This window comes from Spea bombifrons, chromosome 6 (assembly GCF_027358695.1).
Source record: "Spea bombifrons isolate aSpeBom1 chromosome 6, aSpeBom1.2.pri, whole genome shotgun sequence".
Lineage (NCBI taxonomy): Eukaryota > Metazoa > Chordata > Amphibia > Anura > Pelobatidae > Spea > Spea bombifrons.
In genome coordinates, this window is record NC_071092.1 from 42,312,498 (window position 1) to 42,339,951 (window position 27,454).

At 39.6% G+C, this 27,454-nt stretch overlaps 1 protein-coding gene across 1 annotated transcript in view; it reads left to right on the forward strand.

The window, feature by feature from the left end:
• LOC128500688 (phosphatidylinositol 3-kinase regulatory subunit alpha-like) overlaps positions 1–27,171 on the forward strand; it is a 52,170-nt gene extending 24,999 nt beyond the window's left edge. Inside the window, exon 3 of the mRNA XM_053469935.1 lies at positions 27,118–27,171. Within this exon, the coding sequence (XP_053325910.1) occupies positions 27,118–27,152 (35 nt within the window). The 3' untranslated portion in view covers positions 27,153–27,171. The remainder of the gene's footprint in view (positions 1–27,117) is intronic.
• The last annotated feature ends 283 nt before the right edge of the window (positions 27,172–27,454 follow it).

A 27,454-nucleotide genomic window follows, 5' to 3' on the forward strand; every position in this document is an offset into this window, starting at 1 on the left:
TTTTTCCCTGGCCACCTTCACTGAAACCAGCAACCATTAGAATGTACAAATCGTGCACACGCCCAGTGGCAGTCAAATTGAAGTCACTAAAGCAGCAGCCAATCACGTGTATGCTAGCAAAATGTCAAATAGCATCAAATAGCAAGCATATGATTGGCTGCTGTTACTCAAATTGATTTAGATGGGAGCTCAGCACTTCCTAGCACATTTAGTGGTTCAGCAATAACTTGCTGTGCAATTAACCATCGCACCCTCTGACATTGAAGCACTTGATTCCACTTATTAAATAAAGGTATTAGCACTTTTAAAATAGAACTGGATCTTATGCACTATTAACCAAAATAACTACAGCTGCTTTGCGCATAGCAACACTAAGCAGAAAAATGCTGCTACCAAGAAGGCTGTGAAAGAAACCGTAGATGGGAAAGTCCGCGCTGCTCCGTCTTCTAACTCAGCGTCACCATACGTGGTCTGAAACTCCACAAGAACTGCACACAACATCTGCTGAGGACTGCCACTTCCACGGTGGCTGAATATTATTTGTTGTTTTATATATCGCCATGATATTCCGTGGCTCTGTATTATGGGAACGTGTGTCATCTGACACGGATAAATTATGGAGAGTTAGAAAAAGATTATTTTCAAGCGTAGTGTGAATGTGTATTTTTGGTAAGCATATGGTACTTTAATTTTTAGAAATTCTCTTTACATCTGAATATCACAAGGTAACATCTGAAACAAAAGAATTGTACCGATATGGATTCCAGTCAAAATGTAGGACCCAGGTATCTCTGTAGTGGTGCTGTTTTGTGAATGTTGCATGAATCTAGGAGTCTGGTTGAGTTGAGTAAACGGCCTACATGATGCTTCCGTAATGAAATGCAAAAACTAGAGATAGTGTTCTAGAGATATCATTTCAATTGACCCAAAATAGGCTACCTAGAAACGAAGCTTAAACTTTTTGAAAAACGCTTCATTATAATGAAACCCCACCTTACCCCTGCTGGCCAGACTCATCCAAAACAGCCTTCGGTAATTTGGGTTTCCCAATGAACACCATGATCTCTGTACTCCGAACAAAAGTTCTAGAGCGAGGTCAATAATTTTTCCATGTTAGCTCCTATTCCTTCCCTTTGATGTTATGTATTTCTAATAATTGCCCCATTCACCTTCACCTAGATTCCCATGCTCCCTCCTCTGCGAGCCTTGTCTTGTTTTTTTTAATGCCTCTCAACATTCATTCAACCAAGCAATGCGACTTTCTATATTCGGCTTGTGCCCAGAGTAATGTGATCTTATCCATTCGGACATTTAAATAGAAAGAATGAGATCCAGAAAACATTCAATTAAAAAAAGTGAGAAATGCAATATATTATTTAAAAAAAAGATAAAAAACATTTTCCTGTAATTTTTCACACTGAAAAATATGAAAAAATAGCAGCAGGTTGGATGATTCATTTTCCAAACATATTGCTGAGATATTGTTTCTCTGCCAGTGAAAGTAAGGTCATGTATAAAATGTAAAATGTAGGAGTTATTAACACACCTTATTATATGGGGCAACTTTTCCTTTCAGTTTGTAAAGAGCAAGCAATAATCGTGAATGTACTAATCTTCTTAATGTCAGTATTTTAATGATGAGAAGAGGGCTGAATCTGAACTGACAAAAAAGTGCGTGGTCACCATAGTAATCAAAAAATAGCCCAAAGCAGATGCGCGAACACCACCTTTTGACGGTCACCCCATGATTCAGGTAATATATTAATGTAATGTATTAATAAACACTAATCTACAGACACCAGACAAGCCAGAAATCTCATGGTGTTGCCACAACCACAAGGGATTCTGGGTAGGCACATGCAAATAAGGTTAACAATAATCACCTTTGCCTCTATATCCACTTTATACATGGATCCCTTGAAAGTAATTGCCCTGCTGTACAAGCCTTTAGACAAAACTCGGGAAGAGGAGCAATAGCCAGATCACCACTCATGGACAGCTGTTTCGTCCTTCATGGGACTCGTCAGCATGAGGTTGTGATAAGGGCCAAAACACTCCTAACACCAAAACACCCCTAGGACATATCACCTCCTACCCATTTAAAGGTCTCAACCACTGCTAGGTGTCTGTACTTGGACCAGCCTTTGTTGTAGGATATAAGCACTCGCATCTCTGTCTTAACCCTCCTTTGTCGGTTCTCGTCGCTGTGTGTTCATCTCTGTGATTGATAATGTATGCGTAAAGTTACAGTGTTCACTTCACTGCAAGTGCTTTAATCCAAGCACCCTTCAGCCTGGCACACAGTCATTGGACACACATGCTTAATTCAATATGTGTGTTTTGTAAGTGTGCCCAGCGACGTGGGTTAATAGGAGTGTTTGCGTGGCAATCTGAAGAGGGCTCAGATTAAAGCATAATATGAAAATATGTTTGCGTGACTGGAGACGGAGTTTAACTTGCCGTCTTCCATGAAACGCACAGGCACTCTGTGCTATTAAATGGAATCATTGCCAGCTCTCAGTATAAAAACATTAATTAAAGCGACGTATAGTTTGTGCTTTTTATTTGATAATCAGTGTAATCGTTTTAAAGATGTTTAGTTTAAAAGTTCACCTCATGAAAGGTGAGATCAGCAGCAGCCTGTGGCGGAGCCAGCATTTTCTGATCAATTTCCTGAAGTTCTCTCCTTTCCTCAACCTGCCTCAACAACAATAGACAATTTAACAAAAAAATACCAGAGAAATAATCATGTAAATCCTAAGAACGGGATGTTAGGTGGATATTTAACATATATTTATTTTAATCAGCGAACGTCATTTTACGGGCTTATTTAGTGCACAGAAATGTAAAATGTACAGTTCCGCTTAATTGTTTCCCAGAAATATTATTTTTGTAACATCTTTAATAGGCTTAGTAAGGGAAGGGAACAAAAGCAGCATTCAATGGCCCTGTCCCATCACTATTAGCGCAGGAAACACAGTGCGCCATTGAAAAAACTTTATTATTCCATAAACAAGATCAATTACAGGGGGAAATAGTAGGAACCCAAAGATACCTGAAACATTTTATGCCAGAAAGTGTTTCATCTAGCCCCGAGGATTTGATATTGGGATATTTTTTAATTCCTTTTTTATTGCTGTTTTTTTATTCAATTTTTTTTAACAAAACGCTTGAAACGTATAAGCTCTCTATACAAGAAATTATTTCAAATAACTGTATGATAGGTACAGGAGAAAGGCAAGCTACATGGGAAGATAATAAGGATATTATGAAGGAGACGGTGGGAAGGAAGACATTTGGGCAAAGTGAAAAGAGGGGAACTAAATATAAAGCATCCGGTTCCTACAGTGAAATGAGACGGGGAGTCGGAGCAATGGATGTCAACTCATTAATTATGGGACTGTAATGAACATGGAATTTAGGTAGAAGATTGCGATTTGTAACTGGGGGAGAACGTGTGTAGATCAGCTACAATGTATGTACGGGAACTTGTGGGTTGTCACTTGCCATGGACTGTGACTCCCAGATTGCTTAGCCAGCCAAGCCTTTTGGCTAGCTGCTCATCTTGGGAATTGTACCTTCAGGCAGCTGTCTACCTTGGGTAATTACATTTTAAGTGTATAGTTATTTAAATGTATGTCAGTATGTCATTTATTGTGTTTTTGGATTGTCTTTTAATGAACGTTTGCATGTCCAGTGGCATCACTTATTGTATATATATATATATACTGTCCGTTGTGTGTATACACAAGTTATTGTGAGTACCGGTTATCGTTTGCTCTGTGAATGTATCAGTCCCTGTATTATTGTCCTTATCTGGTTGTCGGTTGTATTAATGAACTCTGATGGCAGTAGGGTCCTTAGAACTGACAGACGGTGGCCTTAACCTCTTTTGTGCCACGAAGCAGCCTTCCGCCGCACGTGCTCATTCTACTTGTTGGGCAGATACTGTAATTATTCATTACAAAAGCAATTTACTCCAATTTACAGCAGATTGAGTTCATTTCAATCAAACACAGCGCACCTACTTTATTAGGGCACACTGACAACTGCCCTTAAGGATCTCAGTGCCTAAGATCAGAGCACATGAGAGGATGGCATTCTTCTGGAAGCCGCATCTTAACATCTGATATGGCTCAGAGACATGAGGGATGACAGCTGTGAAGACCTGCCAGACAGTCCATTAAAGCTGGGGGAAAGATTAAAAAGATACACGATTAATAATCCAATCATGGGGGCTGCGCAGCATTGGAGGTAATGAGCGAGTAACCTGCCAGGCGGCAGGGGAGGCTGGTCCAATGATATCACCCTGATGCACTTTCAGGAGTACTAATCCGCGTGCCCATTGGCTACACAGAGATTCTGACTTCTTTCTGCTTCATTGCACCTCTAGATTCCTTATGCCAAATAGGATTTCTGCGTCGGGGTCACTGGAGCGGAATAAAACGGGACATGTCAGACAGGATTTGGAAGACTTAATGGTCTATTTTTCATCTTTTGTTCCAATCTATGTTTATAGAGGGATATCTTCTCTCTTTGTCTTCCTTATGTACACAATGTAACTGTATATCTCCATGTGTGCAAGCAATGTGTGTTGTAAACAAAGTATTGTGTGCAAATAACCAAGGTTTGCTTAGGCTGTAAATAAAGTGTATTGCATGCTTAAATTTGCACCATAATGAGTGCTTTTCCATATACAGTATATAATAATGCTAGTCATTCCTCACTTAATGGCTATTAACTTTCTTCTGGGTACAATTATTATTATATACAACTATACTAGTAATATAGGTGAATGCACTCATTTTATCTAGTGAAAAAACAGTCACACCCAATACACAAAAAGCCAGTTAAAGGATACTCTAGAACTTCTTCCAAACTCCTTGAAAATGATCCCTACTAGGTATTCCTCCAGAATAGGGTTAAATCGGTTGGACAGAGACAGGCTCCCTGTTTGCGGTTTCTAAGTGAGTGACATTCACTAAGCTTGAAGAAACCTTGCAGATAACTTGAAAACCATTTGCAAATGATACAAGATCAGGGTTAAAATTTTGACGAACCCATAAGCTCTGTGGACATGTATAGAGCATTGTATTCATATTGAAAGCCATATCCCTGTCCCTCTTTTCAGCTCGTTTCAAAAGCTCAGAATGTTTGCTGGGTATGAGCGTATCCCATTGTTCTACAGCTATAAAAGTCACAGTGCTTGATAAAACAACAAGGCAAAGTAGAAATTAAATTGTGTTAAGACACAATAATTGTGGGTAAACACATCATCTACAATCTAAAAAAAATATGGAGATTGGGCACCAAAGAAATGTATAGAACTTGGTATGGTCCAAAATGCTAGCGGATCTGAATGGTGAGCCGTCATATCCAATTGATCTATAATCTAGAGTACATGTTGAAAAATGTTTTATCATTAACACATTTAGCTATAGAGGAAGTATGATGAGGAAGTATGAGTATAGAACCAGAGTGATGGTCTAGAGTTGGAGAAGCCAGAAGGGTCATGTTATGGACAGGTATGTGCTTCGTCTACCAAACCTTGAAGGTCTTAAGAGACCCCAGACATACATCAAGTCCCATGCAAACTGAAAGCGGTTGAGGGCCCACAAATACAGGTGACGTGACAGATAACCTCTAAAACCAAGATTATTAAAGAGACAATGGTGAATTCTAAACTATATTAACTCCAGCTAGTGGTATGTATAGTATATTTTGTAATATACAAAAAATGACCTCCACTTTTATCACTACACTACTAGGTGGGTCTAGATATACTCATATTGCTTATTAACTGGTGTATAAGAATCTAGCCATTCTGTCCTATTCAGTGTTCCTTTAAACCAGACTGTCAATTACCAGACCTTGTAATGTGTATTGATTGTAGGATACCCAGGAGGGCAATCCTTCTCCGAGGCTTTTCTCTAGTCTGTGTTATATAATACTCCTGGAGGATCAATTTTCCCATTTAAAGCACTAGACCTTAAATATGAACCATGGAATTGAATTACCGGTTTTCTGCCATTGATACATTTTTTCAAGTGCCACACCTCTCCTATGACTAAACAGTTTTCCAGTTAAAATCGACACCATAGCGAGTGATTACTTTTCTCTTTTTACCAGTCAGCTATAGGAAAAGATGGCTTTAAATAATGCAGCAGAGATAAGATTGCGTGATCTGAAGATTATTTTGGCAATTAAAAAATGCAAACTTGAAGAATAGATATTGGGATGATATCAGTTCCCTCCTAAATGAGACTGAAAGTACTCATTGTCCTATGCTACCATCTAACCCTTGGACTGCTTTACTAGGGGCATATCTCCCTATTGGAACCCATATCCCTGTCCCTCTTTCCAGCCTCTCATGTGCCTCCTTTCGAAAAAAATTAAGAAAGCTCACTGAGTTTATTCCAGTTTTTCACAGCTATAAAAGTCACAGTAATAGATAAAACAACACGCAAAGCAGAAAATATTTGGAAAGTTTAGAAATTTAGAAGCAAAAAGTATTCTTGCATGGGGTGCCATTTAGTCCAATACGGTTTGTTTTCACATTATATAAGGAAAAAAATGAAAAATCAGAAGGATTATTTAATATTACTGAAAATAATGTTGCATTTAGTGTTAAACCTAGGAAAATAGGTGGAACAGCATCTTTAATAAAAACTTTAAGGTCTTGGAAGGCTTCGGTAGAGCAAGCATTCAATACCTTACTGCATGCGCAACTGGTTAATTTGCCACTTTTCCTGCAAGGTTCTAGTGTGCAAGTAATGCACACAATTAATTGTACGATCTGTCATTTGTGAAATAAATCGTGATGTCTGTAAATCTTATTCACTCCTCTGGGTTTTTCCATATTGGCTTCCATGAAAAGTATAGCTGATTTATGGCTGTATTTATTAAGCTTTGCACACATTTATACTGGCATTAAATTGAAGCTAATGAAGTAATTTACAGAGCCCTTTGGCGTCAGTGAATCAAGGTGCAGGTATTAGTAAATGCTTTCTGAAGATGTGTTAGGGAGAGAGATGACCTCTTTAGAACTGATGTAGGAAAAGTGTTCTGTGCTCAGTAATCTTAATATCTGCATGTGCAGTGTTAGGTTGAAACTAAAATGCCTACATGAGGTATGTGACTGCTGATTTTTTAGCAAGGTTATCCCACATTGGAGCCAATGCAGAATGCTAGTCCATCGCGGTGAAGCCAGGGGTCCAATCAAGACTGTGAAGTTTGATTACATCGGACATGTTTTCCAGGACAAGTATAATTTTTTCACATTGATTGATTTTTCACAGGTAAAGTGCTGCCCTGCAGTATGTGAGATGAATAAACTCATGGAAGTGAACCAATTAGTCAGTTTAACGCCCTCCATACTAGAGGGCAGCACTTTGTCTCGACTGGTCAGCAATATGTAAAACGCGACTGATGTGGTCACCCTATCTGTGATGGCGTTAATGCGGGAGCCAATCAGCCAATGGCTGCAGAAACCAGGGCCTTTAAGCATATATCATTTAAAGGGAGAAGCCCCTCCATCCGGGTTTGCAAATAAGGGACAAAATGTGCCAAAGGGGAGACCATTATATGAAACCGGCGCATACTCGATTTCCTGTCCTGATGTTCTCTCCCTTCTCCTCAAAGGGATGCTCCAGCCATCATATTCATTTAAATGCATATAATAGCTAAATGGTCTATTTAAATTTGTGTGTTAAAGCTTTGAATGTTCTATAAATACAGATGTGATGGGCCATTTGGTACTTTTCTGCAGTTACAATCAATGTTTCTATGTTATGATGACATTCAAAACAGATACACGTCTTTACTATCCTGAAAAAGGTAGAGTTTACTTGGATTTTCAATGGCATCTTACAAGGGCTTTTTCAAGGGTAGCTTTTGGTGCCCCTGGTGCAAATGGATTTCAGAATGTCATCAACCTGTACTCAGATACGCCACAGTTCTGCGCAGGCATTATTATTCATAACCACCTGAATTCACCAAAACCATGCAGAGCTGAGATGCTGGCAGCTGAAAGTCAAATCCATCGCCAGGTTTCAAACTGTTCGTAACTGCAGTCATGTGGAGAGAGAGCAAATCTAAATTAGCAGACAGAATCTGCTTGTTAATGGGATTGTTAGTTCATCCGATGAAGCAAGGCAAAGTTTTGCAAAGCTCTACTAACTGTTGTGACATCACTGTTATCCAGTTGGGAGTGTGTCCTGGCAGAAGCAGGTGGTGTTTTATAGAACAGTCCGAATGAGGAACAAACCTTTCTAGGACAAACACTTTCAAGATATACCATGGGTAGCAGGTTCACTTTTAAACAGCAAAAGATTTGTAACCAAAAAGAAATTGAGAACTGTGAGCTGTAGCAGCATCGTGAATTTATGGAATAATTATAACAGATACTAATGTCGCAATCATATGTTGCCACAGTGCTCTATGAGGCCAGATGTAGTCCAAGGATGCTTAAAGAATATATGTTCTTCAACCTATAGAAGAAAAAACAACTTACTTTTAGGAGAAGCTTATGGGCAACACACAAAATTAAAGGAACCACTCAACTCATATAATGATGATCATGCCCCAGTGTAATTTATAACAACACTTACAAAGGCTGCCTTAACTCAAATTATTAAACAGATTTTAACTGGTACAGCCTTGTTTATCTGTGTAGACAATGTATGGACAACAGTAGCCCCCCCCACACACACACTTATATAAGAGTCTAAAGGCTGTCTTGGACAGCGGGCAATTACGTTCAAGGGATCCATGTATAAAGTGGATATAGAGGCAAAAGGTGATAATTGTTGACCTTATTTGCATGTGCCTACCCATTGTGGTTGTGGCAGCACCATGAGATTTCTGAGGGAAAAACAAGCCTTCTGGCTTGTCTGGTGTTTGTAGATGCATGTTTAATAATACTTCTACTACCCCCTTAATTTTAATTGGAGGGGTTTTCCATCACCTTTACCCACCATAACTTATGTAATGGTATTTCTCGTGCTACCCCAAGCCTCACATATTAAGTCAGTGTCATGACCTCATGCTGATGAGTCCCATTAAGGGCCAAACAGCTGTCCATGAGTGGTAATCTGGCTGCTGTACTTCTTGCCTGAGTTTTGTCTAAAGGCTGTCTTATATGGCAGGCAATTACTTTCAAGGGGTCCCTGTACAAAGTGGATATAGACGTAAAAGGTGATAATTGTTAGCCTCATTTGCATGTGCCTACCCAGAATCCCTTGTGCTTGTGGCAGCGCCATAAGATTTCTGAGGGAAAAACAAGGTGTCTGTAGATGAGTGTTTAATAAGTTAAGTTAGTGTACCGAACTCTAAAATATACAATTGGGGAAGCATATGCTTTAAACCAGATACACTTTTTGGAGCACATACTGCTTTTTATTAGCGTGTCCAATGTTATATCGGTGGCACTGTGCAAGACCCTACCCTCCACATATTATGGATATTTATTTCTGACTATAAATCAGAAACAAGCCTGGGTTTTAGGAAGTAGATAGTGACTGAGTTGTCATTCTCTGTTTATAAAATGAGGAACTGCTGTGTTTTATTAAAACTTATCTGGCCAAAAACACGTTCCCTTAAACCACAAAATATATCCCAATGATTCAGCTATATGCAATTACCAGTTGTAATGCCCCAAAATAACTATGATTTAGGTTTAAATTAAGGCCTCGAAAGGTTAAGAATACCCTTGAAGGTTTCAGACCGGGTACTCTAGCTGTTATTAGATCTCTCTTTTGGAATTAGAACTCTACTGGTTTCCATGGCAACTGTGCAACGATCATATGCAGTATCTAGGTTGCCTAGCAACAGCACAGAAACATGTCTAAAATTACTTCTGATAAAGTTATATTAACATAAATATGGATTTTAAACATTTATTTTTATATATGCAGCTTTGACATCAACTACTCGTATCATTTCCAAGCTGAGATGTTTTTAAAACACTGAATCCTTTTTAAGTCTTTTAAGTTAAAGATAGAGATATTTCTTTATTTTGTTTCCAAGCTGGTTAGTTTTCATACACAAACACATTAAGATTAGGACAATGTTTCTAATTTAGATATGGTCCGAGTGTTTGTATAACATCATGTTCCACATCTGTCTCATATCTGCCTTATCACATCCAGAGGTCGAGGCTGTGAATTTCCCAAGACCTAATAAATGGTTGAAGATAATTTATTATTTATGATTTAAAAGGGCATCCACAGTCAGGGGTGTGGGAGCCCCTTCCTTTTTTTCCCTGCAACTGCTGAAGCAATCAGGGGCAGTTGGACAGTTTAGAGGGGTCTGTAAAAGACATCACGAGGATGCAATTATATAAAGGAGAGTTTGTAATTAAATAATAAAAATAACAAAAATAAGGAGCAGGAAACTGGAAATATTTTGGAAGGGTTAATGAATATACAACAGCAAATATCATAGTTGGTAAGTGCCACTATCCTTCCCCAGAGAAAGCCAAGCAATCAGCTGTATCACCTGGGCAAAAATGGGGCCATCCATAATTATAGAAGGGCTTGGGGCAAGTTGCCCTCATTGGGTCCACCTAATCTTTCTGTACCTGCTCCAGAGCCCCCTTCATCCCTTGTGTGTCAATGGAATGGAGGTGCTTGCATGGACTATGAATTTCTCCTTTGTGTTCTTTGTGCCGTCTGATGCTGTGTTCTGGGGTATCATGTCATATCCCACCACTTGGCCACAGCAGATGCTACGTAGACCATAAGGGGGGGGTGCTAGTTGTGAGGACTGTGCTGGTCCCTGTACAGACATCCTTGCAGACCCCCACCTTTAGACCCTTCCATCTGCCGTAGGTTCCCAACTCAGTCCTTAAGGTAGACTAAGTAACTGGGTAGGGTTTAGCAATTACCACACTCTATTCCAATAGAAAATCCTCTGGTGTGGCTCGAGACCCACAGCCCTAATTAAATCAAGGGCCCAGGACAGCTGCCCTTTTTCCCTGTGCTAATGTCCCTTTGTGGAGAGATCACATTGTTAACCATACTGACTTTACTGCTTTACTGTATTATTGGAAACAGTTACATTTGTGAAAACCAAATTGGTTGTTTCATGATTGTACTATTCCATAAATTAAAATTTTAGTGGAAGGGTTTTCCATCACCTTTACCCACCATAACTTATGTAATGGTATTTCTTGGTTACCCCAAGCCTCAACAATTAAGACAGTATCACAATCTCATGCTGATGAGTCCCATTAAGGACAAGACAGCTGTCTATGAGCGGTGATCTGGCTGCTGCATCTCTTACCTGAGTTTTGTCTAAAGGCTGTCCTGTACAGTGGGCAATTACTTTCAAGGGATCCATGTATAAAGTGGATATAGAGGCAAAAGGTGATAATTGTTAACCTTATTTGCATGCGCCTACCCAGAATCCCTTGTGGTTGTGGCAGCACCATGAGATTTCTGAGGGAGCAACAAGCCTTCTGGCTTGTCTGGTGTCTGTAGATGAGTGTTTAATAATGCTTCTACATACCTCTAAATTTTAGTGGAAGGGTTTTCCATCACCTTTACCCACCATAACTTATGTAAAAAAAAAAATACTACAAAGATTTCAAGTCTCCTCAATGTTGGTACTGGGCATGGTTCCATGATCAATATTTGGGACAGTAAGTACTGAAATTCATGTTGTTGTGGTGCCTTTTCAAGCTGTTGTATACAAAGCAAGCATTTTTTTCTGGGTAAATGCAGATCTTTGTACACCTCATCCACAGAATGTTTTATCTAGCAATGTCATCCTCTTTACAAAACAGGCTGTAACTTTTTTTTTCTTCCATGCATCTTAACAAGTACTTCTGTCCAACTTTATCTTCCATGTTTAAGACTGAGAACATTTTTCCTTCTAGTTAAATTATAAATGCCCACAGCCGAAAAATAGCACTCTGCCTTTTGTATGTTTTAGGGGCATCATTAGAGCTAATTAGCTCTGTCTGTCACTCATCTTATCCAGTCTGCGCTGAGCCAGTAGCTAAGGGAATAACTTTGCAAGTGAAATAAACACTTTTTGGATGCTTCTGAGATACAAAAATTGTAATTACTCCAATGTTCTCATCAATAAGGCAAACTTCTTGGAGGGATTATTTTCTTGTATTGCATGAACATAACTTTAACTCTTTCAGGAGAAAAGTGTGGGACAATTTGCATCACAAGGTGTTGTACACTCTTAAAAAGGGCTGTACATTCTCCACATGAAGATCCACCTCAGGGAACTCTATGAGTTCCAAAGTCAAAGTGTTTATTGTTCATAGATGATAAGAAACCTAATGTACAAAGTGGCACAGATGAGCTTCCACAGGTAGTGTCTGCATGGTCTAAAAGTCATGGGAGATTAGGGTGAAGAAGATTAATGCCATTTGGAAGCTGGAGGAGGCAGGGGTAATAAGGCTTAGTAAGGTGGAGTATAGAGTGGGCGATGCTGGAATCGAGGTTAGAGCTCCATAGCCAAACAGAGAACTGCCCCTGTGGCCTGGTGATCACCTGCCAGTCCCAAGGCTCCAGAGCTAGTATGAGTGCTGGACAGCTGAGAAAGAGGTCTTCTAGGCATAAGAGAAAAGAGGCAATATGGGAGAGGAATAGTTGTAGGTCTAGGGGAGGGAGAATTTATTTTATAAGTTAATACTGAATCATTCAAGGAGTTACATTTTCTAATACTAAGTTACACTTTCTAAAATTATCATCTTTTGGTTTCCATTTAAGTTATTACTATCACACCTGATACGCTCACCTTAAAAATGTGAGCACTATGCTCCCATCACAGCGCTTATTTAGCATGAAGATGATTAAGCGAGATCTTGCCTACATTGCATTTACTTCAATATATGATTAACAATAGAAGTTATTTGATAAAATCCATGGTTCCACATTGGAACATCTCACTCACCATGACCCACCCCTGGGTAATTAGAAGCAATTAACATCTCGGTAGAGATGTTCCATATGTCAAGAAACAGGTAAGTATTTATGCAAAGAAAAAGATAAGGATGGACAATTTACATAAATTTCTAGTCTTACTGATTGCGGTAGCAGGTTGGGCCATGTATTGTCTCTCTGGTGCCTTGTTAGTGGATCATCTAGGAGACCCACAAGTCATCTGCAACCACATTATTGAAATGTTACTGGAAGTGTGGAAGGCTAAGCATCTGATTGACACTCTGGACCTGCTTCACAGGACAAAAGGGGCAGCTACCCAGAGTAGGGTCACTGTCGGTGGTCCAGTCACTCCATCATCACCTTTTCTATGCAGCACAGAATGGATTAATTTTTCTTCAGCGTTTTCTTTGTTGAAGGGCTATGTGCAGCATTCCAGCCATTGGACATTATAATTCCATTACTACATATTCTCTGTTTCTCATATTTGTGGTTGTGTCAAGCTAAGATTTGTGTGAATCTTATTGTGGCGGCCCTTGGAAGGGTGCAATGGGGAGAAGGGGAAGGACATGTGACAAGATATTGTGCTAGTTTTGCCACTTATCACATCTTTATTTTAAACCAGATTCTTCTGAGACTATTACACTGATTGACAAACAAATAGCTGAAGAGATAGTTTTTATAAGTCCACATAATGATTCTAAAAGCTGTCTTTGTTCTTCTTTAAACACAGGACCTCAAACCGTGCATGGTGGTAATGTGATATCCAAAGGCTGGACAAAAATCTCTTACAGCTGTAGATGATGTTTTATATAGCATTTAATGTGCCCTTGTTGGCTACTCTGACATTGTTCTGTGAGAATTTGTTGCCATTCGTGGCTTTTATGACCGGGTGCAATGCGGGCACGTTGAATAGTCTTCATGCTAAAAAACAGTATCTACAAGAGCTTTGGGAAACATCGTCCTGCTTGCATTTCTGCTGGGGCATTTTATTATTTTCCCCATGTTACATATTTACGCATTATATTACAATCTACCTCAATCCATTCTATCTCTTCCTTCAGATTCACAGCTCAATAGTCTCCCAGAGTATTAAATAAAGTACAAGTCTCCATTAATGCCCGGCGCAGCATTACAGTACATCATTCATAGTGCATGGTAGCACTGATTTCATTGTATATCATTACACAATGTAAAGAATCAATCTTCCATTCTGTTCAACATTAAAGTTTGCACAGGATCTAATAACGTCTTGAAAAGTTCTTCCATAGGTTTGTAATGCGGCGGGTTGCGTGGCAGAAATATCACGTGGAAACATCTGCAGTGCAGCTCCTCGTTGAGCATTGCCTTCATGGGAGATTAACCCAACAAGTTCCAGACGTTCCTGCGTCAACGTGAATGGTGTATTTGTGGTACAGAGCTAACAGGGATGGATTTCCATGCCAGTCACTTGCCTAGCACGTTAATGAAGGGGTGTGGGAAGCCCCCATAACCGACTTAAAAGTCCAAAAGCTATAGGTAAAGTACCAAATTAAGCCCCCATTCTTGAACCTTAACATTGGTTTCATGATATGATGAAGTAAATATGGCAGCACTGTCAACCCAGTAGTGCATACTCATCAACATTTCCTTCCTGGATCCTGAGACAAAGGGGGCGGGGCTTAAACAGGCGGAGTCTAAAGGGGGCAGGGTCTCACACTCTGCATGACCCTGCAGCATTGAGCTCTAGGCTACCCAGTACAGATACTGGGTAGTTTGGAGCTTATTTACAAGCGTTAAAACACAATGCTGCCAGTACATAGTGCATTTTTATGTCGGGGCAGACCCGAATTTCATAGTACAGGACCCCAAAAAATGGGGACTGTTGGCAGATGGTCCAGGGCACAGCATTTCACTTTGTTGTGGGCTCTAGGAAGTAGCCTAGGACGGTTAACCTGTAGTTTTGAAGTACAATAAGTATGTATAAGTATCCTGCAAGCAAAGGAAGCCAAAGTTATTTTTCAGCTGTAGACAGGAGATTTGTATTAGTCAAACCTTTGGCCTAAGAAATTCCTGCCACAGTATTTTATTTTCTGGCATTCTGTGTCTGCATTTCATTGGAAGTAGGAACATTGCTTCTGTCCACTGGGAGCTAAACAAAGCTTAACCTGTATTAAAGTAGGAGCTTCTAGAATCAGATGACCAAATCAGATGACTTATTCTTATTAACGCTGTGAGCTGCCAATGATACTGAGCATAGATTGTGCCTCCCAAAACATATGTTATATTCACCGGTAATTAAACATGATATAGGAATGTTATAAGAACTGACCCAGACTGCTTTCTTTTTTGAAGCATGTCTATTCTTGATCACAGGTGGGTTAATAATTGAGGCCAGTACCTCTTCGACTTGAGTTATTCTGAAGTGGACTTGGATCAGTGGATGCCCAGGGTTATATCAACAATGAAATGGAATTTGATTCGCCAGTGCCTTTGCTTGGGAAATGATCCGTCAAATAAAAATTCCACATTCAGGTTAATTATAAGCATTCCGGAGTCTGCATTGGTCCAAGACTACTTGAGAAGACAGATCGCATGGTGAAAAAGCTCATCTATTGTATTGTTGTTCATGCAGGATCTCTAGTAGTATTTGTATTCTTTTATTTATATAGCACCAGCAGTTTACACAGCACTTCTTACGGTCCATACATTCAAATTGTCGGACAGAATTAGAGCTGACAGACTAAAGCAAATCGATACATTGGGTAAATAGGGCCCTGGTCACAAGCTTAAAATCTAGAGGAATTTTCCAGCAAAGTGCATCGGGCTCCTTTGGGAAATTCTGCTTATTAGATTACTATTAAATTGTTTGGTATGCAAGATATTTTTATAGGGTGAGTGTCTGTTTCTTTTGTCTAATATTATCTGCCAAACCATCCCCGTACTGTCACGTTTCCAGGAATTTTAAATCTGGCACCGAAGCATTTGAATGCTTTTATAGTTAGCCGAACTGGTCAGGGGAAAGTAAACTTTATGAAGCCATTAACTCATCATTGTCTTCTTATCTGTAGTTTTACTGGACAGATCACATGAATGTGCATTTTAATTCAAACTATGATTCAAGATTCCATTGTGGTAAATAAGGTAATATCTTACAAAAGCAGGATCTGGCAAATCCTAGGAAACCTTTGGTTAATAAAACACTTTCACTACCATGGCCATTCAGGGACACTTTTGTTTTAGGGGTCTTGGTCTCTAAACCTCTAGTGTGACTTTGTGACCTATTGATAGCTATGTAATTGAGTAAGGCAGTAAGACTTTTTTGGGCCAGTAGAACCCAGTAGAACCCAGTAGAACCCAGCAGAACCCAGCAGAACCCAGCAAACGTTCTGCGCTCCTAGAAAAGAGTGACATCAGAGGAGGAGCTGGTCCTTGTTAGCGTGAGGACATGGGTGACAGGTGAATATGCCCCCTGCTGGCTCCTAAACCGAGCTGACTAAAGTCTGCATAGCTTTGACTAGGCATGAGTAAGGACTAATATTCTGATTTCCAAGAAACTAACAAGCTCACTACAGAAAGAAACAAATCTACTTTCAAAAATGTTAACCTACATCTACATAGAACTTGCACGTCAATTAAAGCTGCCAGACAGTTAAATTTTTACACCTATTCTTATTTATTCCCCATGTCTTAGGAAATAAACAACACGGCTTCCTTTTTAAATATATTACAAAAACTGGTGCAGGAATTAGAAAATCGGAAAGGTGCTATCTGCATGGGTTGATATAGCATCTAAAAAACACGCATTCACACTCATATGTTCTCTCTAACGAGGTAAATGAGGCTCTCAGAAAATGAAAGTTTAGACTAATCATATGATCGTTTCAAACTACTCAGGGGCTGTTTGGCCTGATTTCAGATTTGATTTCTCTGTTTGCCTTGGGATAGACACTTATCTATTAGATAGATGCCAGGCATTTGGTACTACCCACACCAAATGCAGGCGAACCTTATTTAAATGTAAATGGAATCTATGCAAATCCAGCTCATACATATGCATTAAGGCAGAGCAGGGAGACACTAGCTTTTTTGTGGACCATTGGTGGTCAGAAGAGCGTCCGTATGAATTGCTGCATGAGGGGCAGAGGTCAGGTGCCCGGCTTTCTCCATTACGGCACTTTACTAACTCCCCTCCACCCACCCCCCTGTTGCTCCCTAAACATTGTTGGGGAAGGATGCTGCTTGATGACATTGGCAACAGTAGCGCCTGGGTGTGAGCGAAACTGCCTTACCAGATGGCTACTCTACCCGGCGAACTGTCATTAACCCTTTGGAGGCAGTCATCACCAATAATGTTCGATCTTGTGCCAAAAGCAGGGTTTGATAACCTAATGTGTTCTGACTATTCCCATCACCCACATCCAGCCTGAATCAATGTCTGCATACTCAGGTTTAGTAATCCAAAATTAGAGTACATTTCAAGTTGCCTTTAATAACGTTCACAGAACTTGTACCACAAATGCTGCAGGAGGAGTTAAATTATAGTTGGACTACCAGATGATGCCAAACCCAGATGCATTAAATGTAAATCCTTTACCTCCATAGGCAGACCCTGCTGCCTGGAGATGATGGGAAGTACAGTTTTATCACAGTCAGTAGATTTGACAGCAGAACCATTCGGTCCATCTAGCCTGCCCATTTTTCCTGATATAAAGACTCAAACCTTAATCAATCATTAGCATAGCCTTAGATTTGTGATAGACTTATGCTTGGCCCATGGATTTTAAAATTCACCACTGTATTAGCCATTACCCCATCTACTGGTAGACTGTTCCTATTATCTACCACCCTCTCTATTATCAACCACAGTTCCTATAAAAGAGGGGCATCAGGTGAGGAAAGTGGGACAGGGATCTTTAGATTCAGGGAATGGCACTTTTAAAAATACCAGTGTTCCATATTTTTGGATGTAGTTAATATATGTGTATTATTATTATTATTATTATCATTATTATTATGTTAAAAATTGTAATTAAGTATAATTAATATGGGATTATGGTGATTGGTTATTTTTCTGTTATTAGTACATTTGAGTTTAGTATTTGTTTTGGAAGGTTTAACACGCAGACACGCGTACTTATTATAATACAGAGCTACAGTGGGGTTATACATAAAGTGAGATATTTAAACAGAGACGGTACAGCAAGGAGAGCCTTAGGGCTCACGGTCTAAAGCAATGAGCTGGAATTTGCCGGTGTCACACTCCTTGGCATGGATTGATTATTATTACATTCACAGAGTGTATTACAGTTGGAAATTGTGGCAGCAGCGATACAGAGACATTAGTCCCAATAATTTAAGCATTCCTCAGTAGCATGCAGACAGACACTACTATTCCCATTAGCCGACAATGTTAGCAGGTAAAGCAGAACTTTGACCCCATAAGAAATATATTGTGGTAACTTTTTAGAAATTAATTTACATGCAAAATGTGGGCATTTAAAACAGAAGGTTCCAGAAACCTAGGGGCTCTTTATACTAAGTTCCACGGTTTTCTTGTTGAGTTAGGATGATAAAAATTACAAGACCTGCATAGTCAAGCAGAACTCGTCTGTGAGTACTCAGCAAACTCATTATACACTGCCAAGCCCATGCTAAACTGCCGGGTACAGCTGTCAATAGACTATCTATTCAACAAGAAATACCTAAGGCCAGGGAATTTACATTATATACGCCCGAGGTAAAAAGGATATCGGAAAGTGGGCGAGGAATGGAGAGAATAAAAGAGTGGTCCAAATCACATCATCACTAGCCTTTTAAGAACCTTTTAAATTTAGTCTGTCTATATATATATATATATATATATATATATATGTAGGTAGATACATGTATTCACATGCATTCATATATATATATGCATGATATTCACTAACTAGTGGCATTTCTTACTCATGGGTGATGTGTGGACTTTGGCCCAAGCTAGCTCTTGCAAGATCCAAGTGGCAGACCTAACAAGGCAAGGTATAGGAGGTGTTGCAGCGGCTGCACAAAGGCATCACGGGCAGAGATAACATTCTCATGTGATTCGTCAGATCTTCAGAAAATGAAGCTATTCAGAGATTGTAATGAGCAGTAAATTCAGAGCTGTATCCATGGGCTCTGACAAAAGAGACAATCCACAGTGTCCAATGTGAGAGCATCACATGCAGACCTCTCATCATAATTCAGTGCACAGAAGAGATAGTGTTGTCAGAGGCAGCCATCCGTTCTATGTGGCATTGTAAGTCTTCAGCTCCCAGTAGCCTCTTTTCCATGACACTGCTACGTAGGGGTAATATATGTGGTGTAAGCTCTAAAATAACACCACCAGGGAATGTCTAGAAAGAAGTACAGTTTTATTTCATACATAAACATACATATTCATTAAAAAAAATACATGATAAATACAGATATGTTGATGAGTGTTAGCACACTTGCATTGTTGTAGAAGCCCAGACGTGTTTTGATACCTTGTGGTGTAAGAATAGGGTCATATGGGCAGACAGTGGTATCCTATCCTTGATATCATAAAAGCCCTTCATGCCATAGCCCAAACCTTGATGCTTTAGTAGCAGAAGCACAAATGTCCATCTCTCTCATAGCATCTCCTAGCACCTTTCTCTGCGCAATATCCTAACATTTACCAGCCATCCATAGGATACAGATTAATGGTGGTGACTAGCAGTGAGATATGGGGTAAATGTGTAATTTAAAATATTGAATGCATTGGTCACAACTCAAGTAATTAAAGTGTTATTAACGATAATATCTTGTGATTTCAAGTATGGGCTGTTTTATTTAAATACCAGTCCTTTTATTCAAATTTGATGATATATTTGGCTTCATTTAAAAACACTTGCCTAAAAATATCACATGGTAGTCTTTCTTTAATTAAATGTAAGCTTTGGGAATTGTAACAGCTGCTTTCTGTTGCTTTTTTAAATATATCACAGGCTTTTTGTGTTAAAAGGTACTGATTAAAATGTTTTTCAATTTCTTAATTTAAATTAAAAAAAATAGATATCAAACACCCGCCTTGACTTCTGGTTCTCACAATATTGATTGTGATTGTTGCTCCCCATTAAGTTATCTCTCCCTTTTTGTTAAGCTGCTGATTGCTGTTGATTGGTTCATCTTTTGCGACAGAAACACAGATTCTTTAAGGTAAAATAATACCTTACACATCCGTTTATTATTCATTTATGGTAATGATAAAACCAGTGAAGGCGACATTTACATAATAAACCTGTGTCAAAGAATGTCCGAGTGCTTTAAACAGTAAGGAATTTGTACTTCTGTGGCTAATAGTAACAAAACCTGCCTGCCTTTGGCCAAGAACTTATTATCATTGTTCTGCTTCCAGTAACTGACAGGCTGTTTTGTTCTTGACTCCAGACCCAGGCCACCTGAAACCAGTTTAACCAGTGGGACAACTGGCCAAAGCATAGTGCCTGACTCCCAGTATTAAAAATTCCCAGAAATACGAGCAGATCTGGCTGGAGTCAGCTCATTGTACTCTATGCAAGTTCCCACTTCCTGATCTCCGACCACTGCGTTGTTTACAGCGTGCCTGCGCTGCCATTTCTACTGCTAATTCTAGGACATTTGAGCTTGTCTGGTATAAAACTTAACCTATAAGCTGCCCAGTAAATTACATCGAATCCTCACTCCAAGCGAGACCACATTCTTCCAGTATGAATAGACCCAAGAGACAATACAAATTATCTATATAAAGGGAAAGTGTTTTACCATAAAACACTTTCAGAGGAGTGATAAGGCAGGCGCAAGTATAAACATTTGATCCATACATATTGCATCACAAAGTAGAGCAGCTGCTGTGTGTATAAAATATTTCAGATCCACTTATAAAGGCTCCTCTTCAAGCTATTATTATTCCCAACACAAAATCCAGATGCTCTGATATAATCTGTTCATTGCTGGCTGCCTGCTAGTATTATGATGGGCAATGAGGAATTAATGATCATCTCTGCACATGATGGCAGGGGAGGGCTGGCATGGGGCTGAGGGGCAATAGCCCCCTGGGCTGCTCTGTTTGGGCCACTGCCTGAAGCTTGATTGCTTTATTGTTATTTAAAATGATGCATATAGCCACCATGGTGGCTACAGTAAAAAGCACTCTATGAAGAATTTACTCATTGACTGGATCCCTTCTGTGTTTCCTTTATGTGTATTTATACTTCCCTCTTCTGTTAATGGTGTCACAGGCCAATCGGGGGTCTGTCCAGTTTGCAGAGAGGTACACGGTAAACCAGTAGAGAGACAAAGATAGTAAGTCATACCTGCGTGTTTAGGCCTGGTCTGATGATACAGGTGCGTAGGCAGATCCAGGTGGTAAGTGGCAAACAGAAGTAAAGAACAGCGATTTTATGGACATACCTGGTAAAGTTCCCAGGTATGTCCATAAAATGTAAGCTTGCCACCACTTAATGGTATTTTATATCAGGCAACTCCTATCACCAGACCTAAACTAAAAAAAAAAACATGTAAGCCAACCCAGGAGAAATATAACCAAGGTGCTTACTTGTAGCAGGTAAAACAGGGGAACAGAGAACCTCAAAATACGGCACAAACATACTACTGCAGCAGCACACAATACACAGAACCTGGCATTTGGCCACGACTCAGTAGTACCCATAGGCCATGTTGTCTTCCAAATATGCTTTCCACAGCATTATTACTGGATCACCTTTCTGGAATTGCCCCCCAGGCTTAACGATACGAAAACATTACCCGTTCAAAACACATAAACCTGTCTAAATAGACACAATGGCTTTGTGGATCTGGTTCTCGCATTAACTCAGTTCAAATTCATGGCTGAATCAAAGCCACCATCCTAACATTTTAAATGGGCAAAGAAGGATACTTTAGTTTTAGGGTGTGCGGTTAGAGGAATGGCTGTGTGCAAGAGTTTTACCTACACTTACTTTGTGAAATAACCTGTTCATAGCAGCTCCTGATAGAATTATTATATCTGTGAAGAGTATAATATTTAACAGCACGAGGAACGTTTTTTGTAATGCTGCATTTAGTTTAACAGTGCAGGTGGCACTGGCATCAGATAATCTACATAGTGATGAGGATTAGGAACCTACAATAGCTTCTTCTGGTGTCGTACGTAACTGAGCTATAGACCTGTGCTATCAATGTGTTCCCTGGTTCATGACCGAATACAGAACGCTGACATAAGGAGATACAAGTCTGCATGTAGCTGCCAGTCCAAACCTATCAGTATTTTTGTGTCTCTCTGTAGTTGCTTCAAGCACAGCTTTCTACCATAGTATACTCCAGAACAAGCAGGCGTTGTGACTTTTACACTCATATTTATGTTTCTCTCGGTTTGCTGTTTATTGTTATGCGCCGCAGCCCCTTTAAAACAAAAGCTGGAAGGATCCATGTTGATACTGACCGTGCCAGACATTCAGGAGTCGTCCCGTATGTTCTGTTACGGTAAATCTTGGCTGGTTTGTGTCAATGGGGACTGGCCTTGAACACTTGAACTTTAGAAGACACTTGGTTATGACCAGATTTTGAATTATTATGGGGCTGGCAATCAAATGAAAATATTTTTATCACCAACAAAATATTTCACAAAGTCAGAAGGAACTTATCACCAAACGTGACAACGGGGAACAGTATTGAAAATGATATATTTACGCAGATATCGTACAAGCAATGTGAAAATGTTTAAATATAGTTATAGTTCAACATGTATTTTACTTACTTAAATAGGCTCCCCAGGCATGTTGTGTGTTGTCATTGACCTAAATATAGAACCATATTAGACACAAAGTACTTCCACGTGATGCTGAACTATCACTCCTATCATGAAAGGTTTGTTAAGAATCACGGAAGCTGTAACTCACAAACAGTATAAGATCTGTCTATTGGCAAACTAAATTAAAATGAGATGTATTCTGTGTACCATTCTCTTGGAGATCAGACCTTGTAAAGTTCACTGCAAACTGTGACAGTACACGCATGTCAAGATGTAGCCATGGATTGGCATACGTGGGAACCTCTCAGGGCTGGCTACCTGGAGCTCTCCCCCTTTTGGAGCAGTGGCTCCGCTGGGGCAGGGCTAGCTGGGAGGCGGGGCTAGCAACACATAGCATTGAGAAGGTGGAAAATGGGTGTGGAGTAGGCACGGCTAAACATGGGGTGAGACAATGTACTTCCCTGACTTCACTATGCATTACAATCCTCCGTAAACCTTTGCTGCGAGAAAAGGCAGTTTGGTAATTATTTATCTCGGCAGGAAGAAATATAAGTTGCACGTTTATTAATTCATATTACAGGAAGAAATAGTCCAGCTTGGCCTTTATAATACATACTATAATAATACCAGGCCCAGGCTAGCTGTCAGGTACACTGGGCAAATGCAGCTTCTAGCTAGAGGTAAACTTATTAGGATGGAGTTGTACGTCCTTAAGTCTCCTGGATACTCACACAGGCTATAAAAGTGTGACCTATGGCCACATTTATACAGCAGATGGCTGCTCCCCTGTGATTTTTGGGCCACAAGCCTTTAAGTGCCAAGGCTCAATTTTGAATTCCAGTTCTGTACTGCTTACATCTTTTTTAAATTGTAAGTCATCTCACTGATTTCAAGTTGCTGTTCCACTTTTCATTTTATTCTTTCCTCAGAATATATATATATATATATATATATATATATATATATATATATATATATATATATATTATATATAGATATATATTTTAGTACCAGCAATTTAGGCAACACTTCTTCCCCAAAGGGTATGACAAAACTAAAATTGACAGACTAAGACAAATCGAATATTTTGTAGTTAAATGTATGGGGAGCGGTATCGTGGAGGGCTTTATATGTCATTATAAGGACTCTAAATTTAATTCTTAACTTGAGGTAATAGGGAGCCAGTAGAGGGATTCACAGAGTGGAGAAGCAGAAGAAGAACGTTGTGTAAGGAAGCTAAGCCTACCAGTGCAATTTTGGATAGATCGCAGAATAGAGAGTCGAGAGAGAGGAAACCTACCAGAAGAGTGTTACAATAGTCGATTATTATTTATAGGTGGTGGTCAGCTACATGTAAAAATTTGATTTGTCTTGGAAATAAAGGACGCTTTCAATCCTAATGCAGCTGGAAGGGGGCAACTACCCCAAACAGCACAATAGAAAATTACAGATATGTGCAAATGAAAAGGATAATACAAAAACAGAACATGATATAGAATCATCAACTGGCCAGTATTTCTTGCTCTCAGCTTCTGTCTGAAATTGTTTTACATCTCAAGTTGTGAACTGAAAGCTAAGGGACTTTGGGAATGTAAAATATGTGTCCTGGATTGAAACATCTTGAACTCTCAAGAGTGCAGAACCACATGCAGAAATTACCGCTAATATAACCTTTATGGGCAGTGACCTCTGTTGATAGTTTGAAGATATTTGAGCGTTCTGCTGGGACCATCAGGGAAAAATGAATATACATGAAGACGTAGCAGCATAACATGTTTCTGCTCTGTGCCCCCAAGAGACAGTTTGGTGGAAGGACTAGCTCATGGAAACTAAAAGGATGCTTCAGCACCTCTCACAGGACGCACCTTCCTATCCATCCACACCTAATGAGATGTGCCATGGATGAGCTGCTTCTTAAGTAGACTTTGTCAGTTAAACAATGTTTAGAGTGAATCTGAGAAGAGAAACTCCCAACTAATTTAGAGACCAAGAGAAATAGATATAACTATAATTAGTCTGAATGTAGAACCATATGGTGATGTGATGCCAGCACATTAAAAATCTTTTTTCTCTCCTAATTTGTTTGCGATTAAGGTCACATTTTAATCTGAATCCCTTTTAATTCGTGCAATAGCATGGCACGCTAATGGAAGGTGGTTTTGGAAAGTTTTAGGAACTAGTGTTTGCTGTCAACAAGAGATTCCACTCTGTAATTATAACTTTAATATGACTGATCGCTACATGCATTGTGTGAATTCAGCGTGCCAATCAGGTGCATGACACCTTTGGATTGTTTATTGTTAGTTTCCTGGAATTGTATTAAGATATTACATCTTTATAATCACAAGCCGCTTTGGAGAAATAACCAGAAGCCAAGTAGCCATGGTTCATCATTTTACATTGATCTGCATGGATTTAGCCTTTTCTATATATTACCTATTGGACTGATGATTGTCTGACACCCTTTGTCATGGTAATAGTGTCATCCACTATTTGAGGAGATCACAGTTGCATAGCTTTATGTGTATTCTTGGGGATACAGTGTACACATACATTATTTCATAATGTATATTATTTTCTGTTTCCACTGGAAACAGGACGGCCCGTTGGCAGTAGCCTGTAGTTTCACCGATACCTGGGATCTCCCCACTGCCCAAACACCTTCTGCCTTCTCCCTACCCACTTTCCCATACTCCCTGTCCACTTCCCCCACTAAAGACTGTTTGAGGCTATCCTCACCCCTATGTGAAGCCTACACTGGGAAGTTCCCGGCTATGGTTTATTCAGTTTAAGCAGCTGTTTCAAATAATTGTTCACTAATAAAATATTCTTTTAACACAACTAAAAAAGCCTTCAAAATTCAGTGTTCTGTTTTACATTGGGTTCAAATCTGGCCTGTTTTGTCTTCTGGTATTTATGGGGTTTTGTGTTTGTGCCTTTCCAGCCGATCTGCCCCTGGTATACTACAAATCACAGCGGGGCGATTTCTATCATAGCGAGTCTGGATAAATATACTCACATGAACAAAGGGGGACTGAAATAACACTGGGGTGTGTCTGATACAGGGACCCCGCAGAGACCGTGAAAAATACAGGTGAATGTCTTATCTGTTATTTCCTCTGCAGTTATCATCCAGCTGACACAACAGTTGGGGATATGACCATAATTTGTGAGTGTGCTGAGCACTCGGCGTGGACTTAACCCTTTTGGCGGTAGAGGGTCTTTAGGCAAAGAATAACCGTGACCCCAAAGATACTCTTTGGATCTTTCCAACACATTGTATTGAAAAAAAACCTATTGAATCAATGTTACTATGCATCTGGAGAAGTTTGTGGTGTGGATCTATGCAAGTTCCCACTAAAATTAAAACTTCCTTGTTAGCCAATAATTTTAACCTTTCCCATTATACAGCGCTACAGAATTTGATAGCTCTATATAAAAAAATTTATGATAATTTATTCACCGATGAATAAAATTGCTCCTTAAAAGAACAGTTGTTAACTGCTACACAAATCTTTTGGGCTACCAAAAAGATATTTGCCCACTGTTATTGCTAAAAACGATTACTACAGTTTTTTTCATTGGAATAACATTTTGTTTTTAGGACAAACTGTTTCGAGTATCAACTTTTATAGAGTCCAAAGCAATACTAAACAGCAGCATTCAAAGCCAGGCATTTGTTACAGGTCATGGTAATCTAAGGTGGCCATAAATTCATTGAGTCAGTGTGAGAAGAATGAGAGGGGCAAGGAAAGGACAGGGAATAAATGGCATAGTTGGTGGGGGATGCTTGTTTATAACGGTGATCTAGAATTAAATGTATTGGATCTTATGTAAAGTTTTGGTAACGTGACTGGAATCCTATGTCCATATTTAGACCAGTTTGGTGAGGAAATGGTTAATCATCTTTATTCCAAATGTCTTTTTCTCATAGGTTTGAGTAGTTAAATTTCATGGTTCTGGGTGGAAGGGTTTTTCTGCGTGAAGTGATGGCGAGCAGGGATGCAGTAAGTTTGTACCTCGTGTTGACAATTGAGGATCTACGTACGTTCATCCTTAGGTTCCATTTTTGGCTGGTTCCGTCGATTACTTATTGATCGATCGATACAGTGCTATCATATTCTGCAGCGATGTACAGTGAGTAAACGGAACGTAACAAGTCTTGCATCACATAACAATTTGAACTTCCACAAACAAAAGATAAAGAAGGTGCACGATTATGATTCATTGATATTGTATAACCTTTCCTTTCAGAAGAAAGACTGTGAAGACAAAAAAAACTTGGTGGCCCACCAAGTATGACACAGGACCAAGAATAAGAAAGAAAAGCTGTATGCACAAGTGGTAGGAATATAGAAAGAGGGTGCACAGTGGGGTAGGAATAAAAAAGTGACACATACTTTGTGTCCTTCACTGCACGTCTCTGCACGGTATTCTTATTATCATTATCTTTTATTTATATAGCGCCAACAATTTACACAGCGCTGCCGCGGGCGTAGTGTCGGGCAACTCATGTTTGGCATCAGAGAAGGAGACGAGAAGTGGCGTTGAAGAGACATTGAAGTTCTGATTGCGTAAAGGAGCTGGAGAGAGAAAGGGAGAGAACGAACAAAAGAAATAATTTATTTCCCAAAACAATAAATCCCTCAGAAATGCATCCAAAACGAAAGGGCAGGAAACAAAATTTGTTGTCCGAAAACGAATGAACCAAAAGCGAAGTAGGAACTCGCCCGGCGGTATTTGGTCCGTGTCTGGTGCATTGACACATTTATACTTTATTTTCTGACATCAGCGCTCGTAT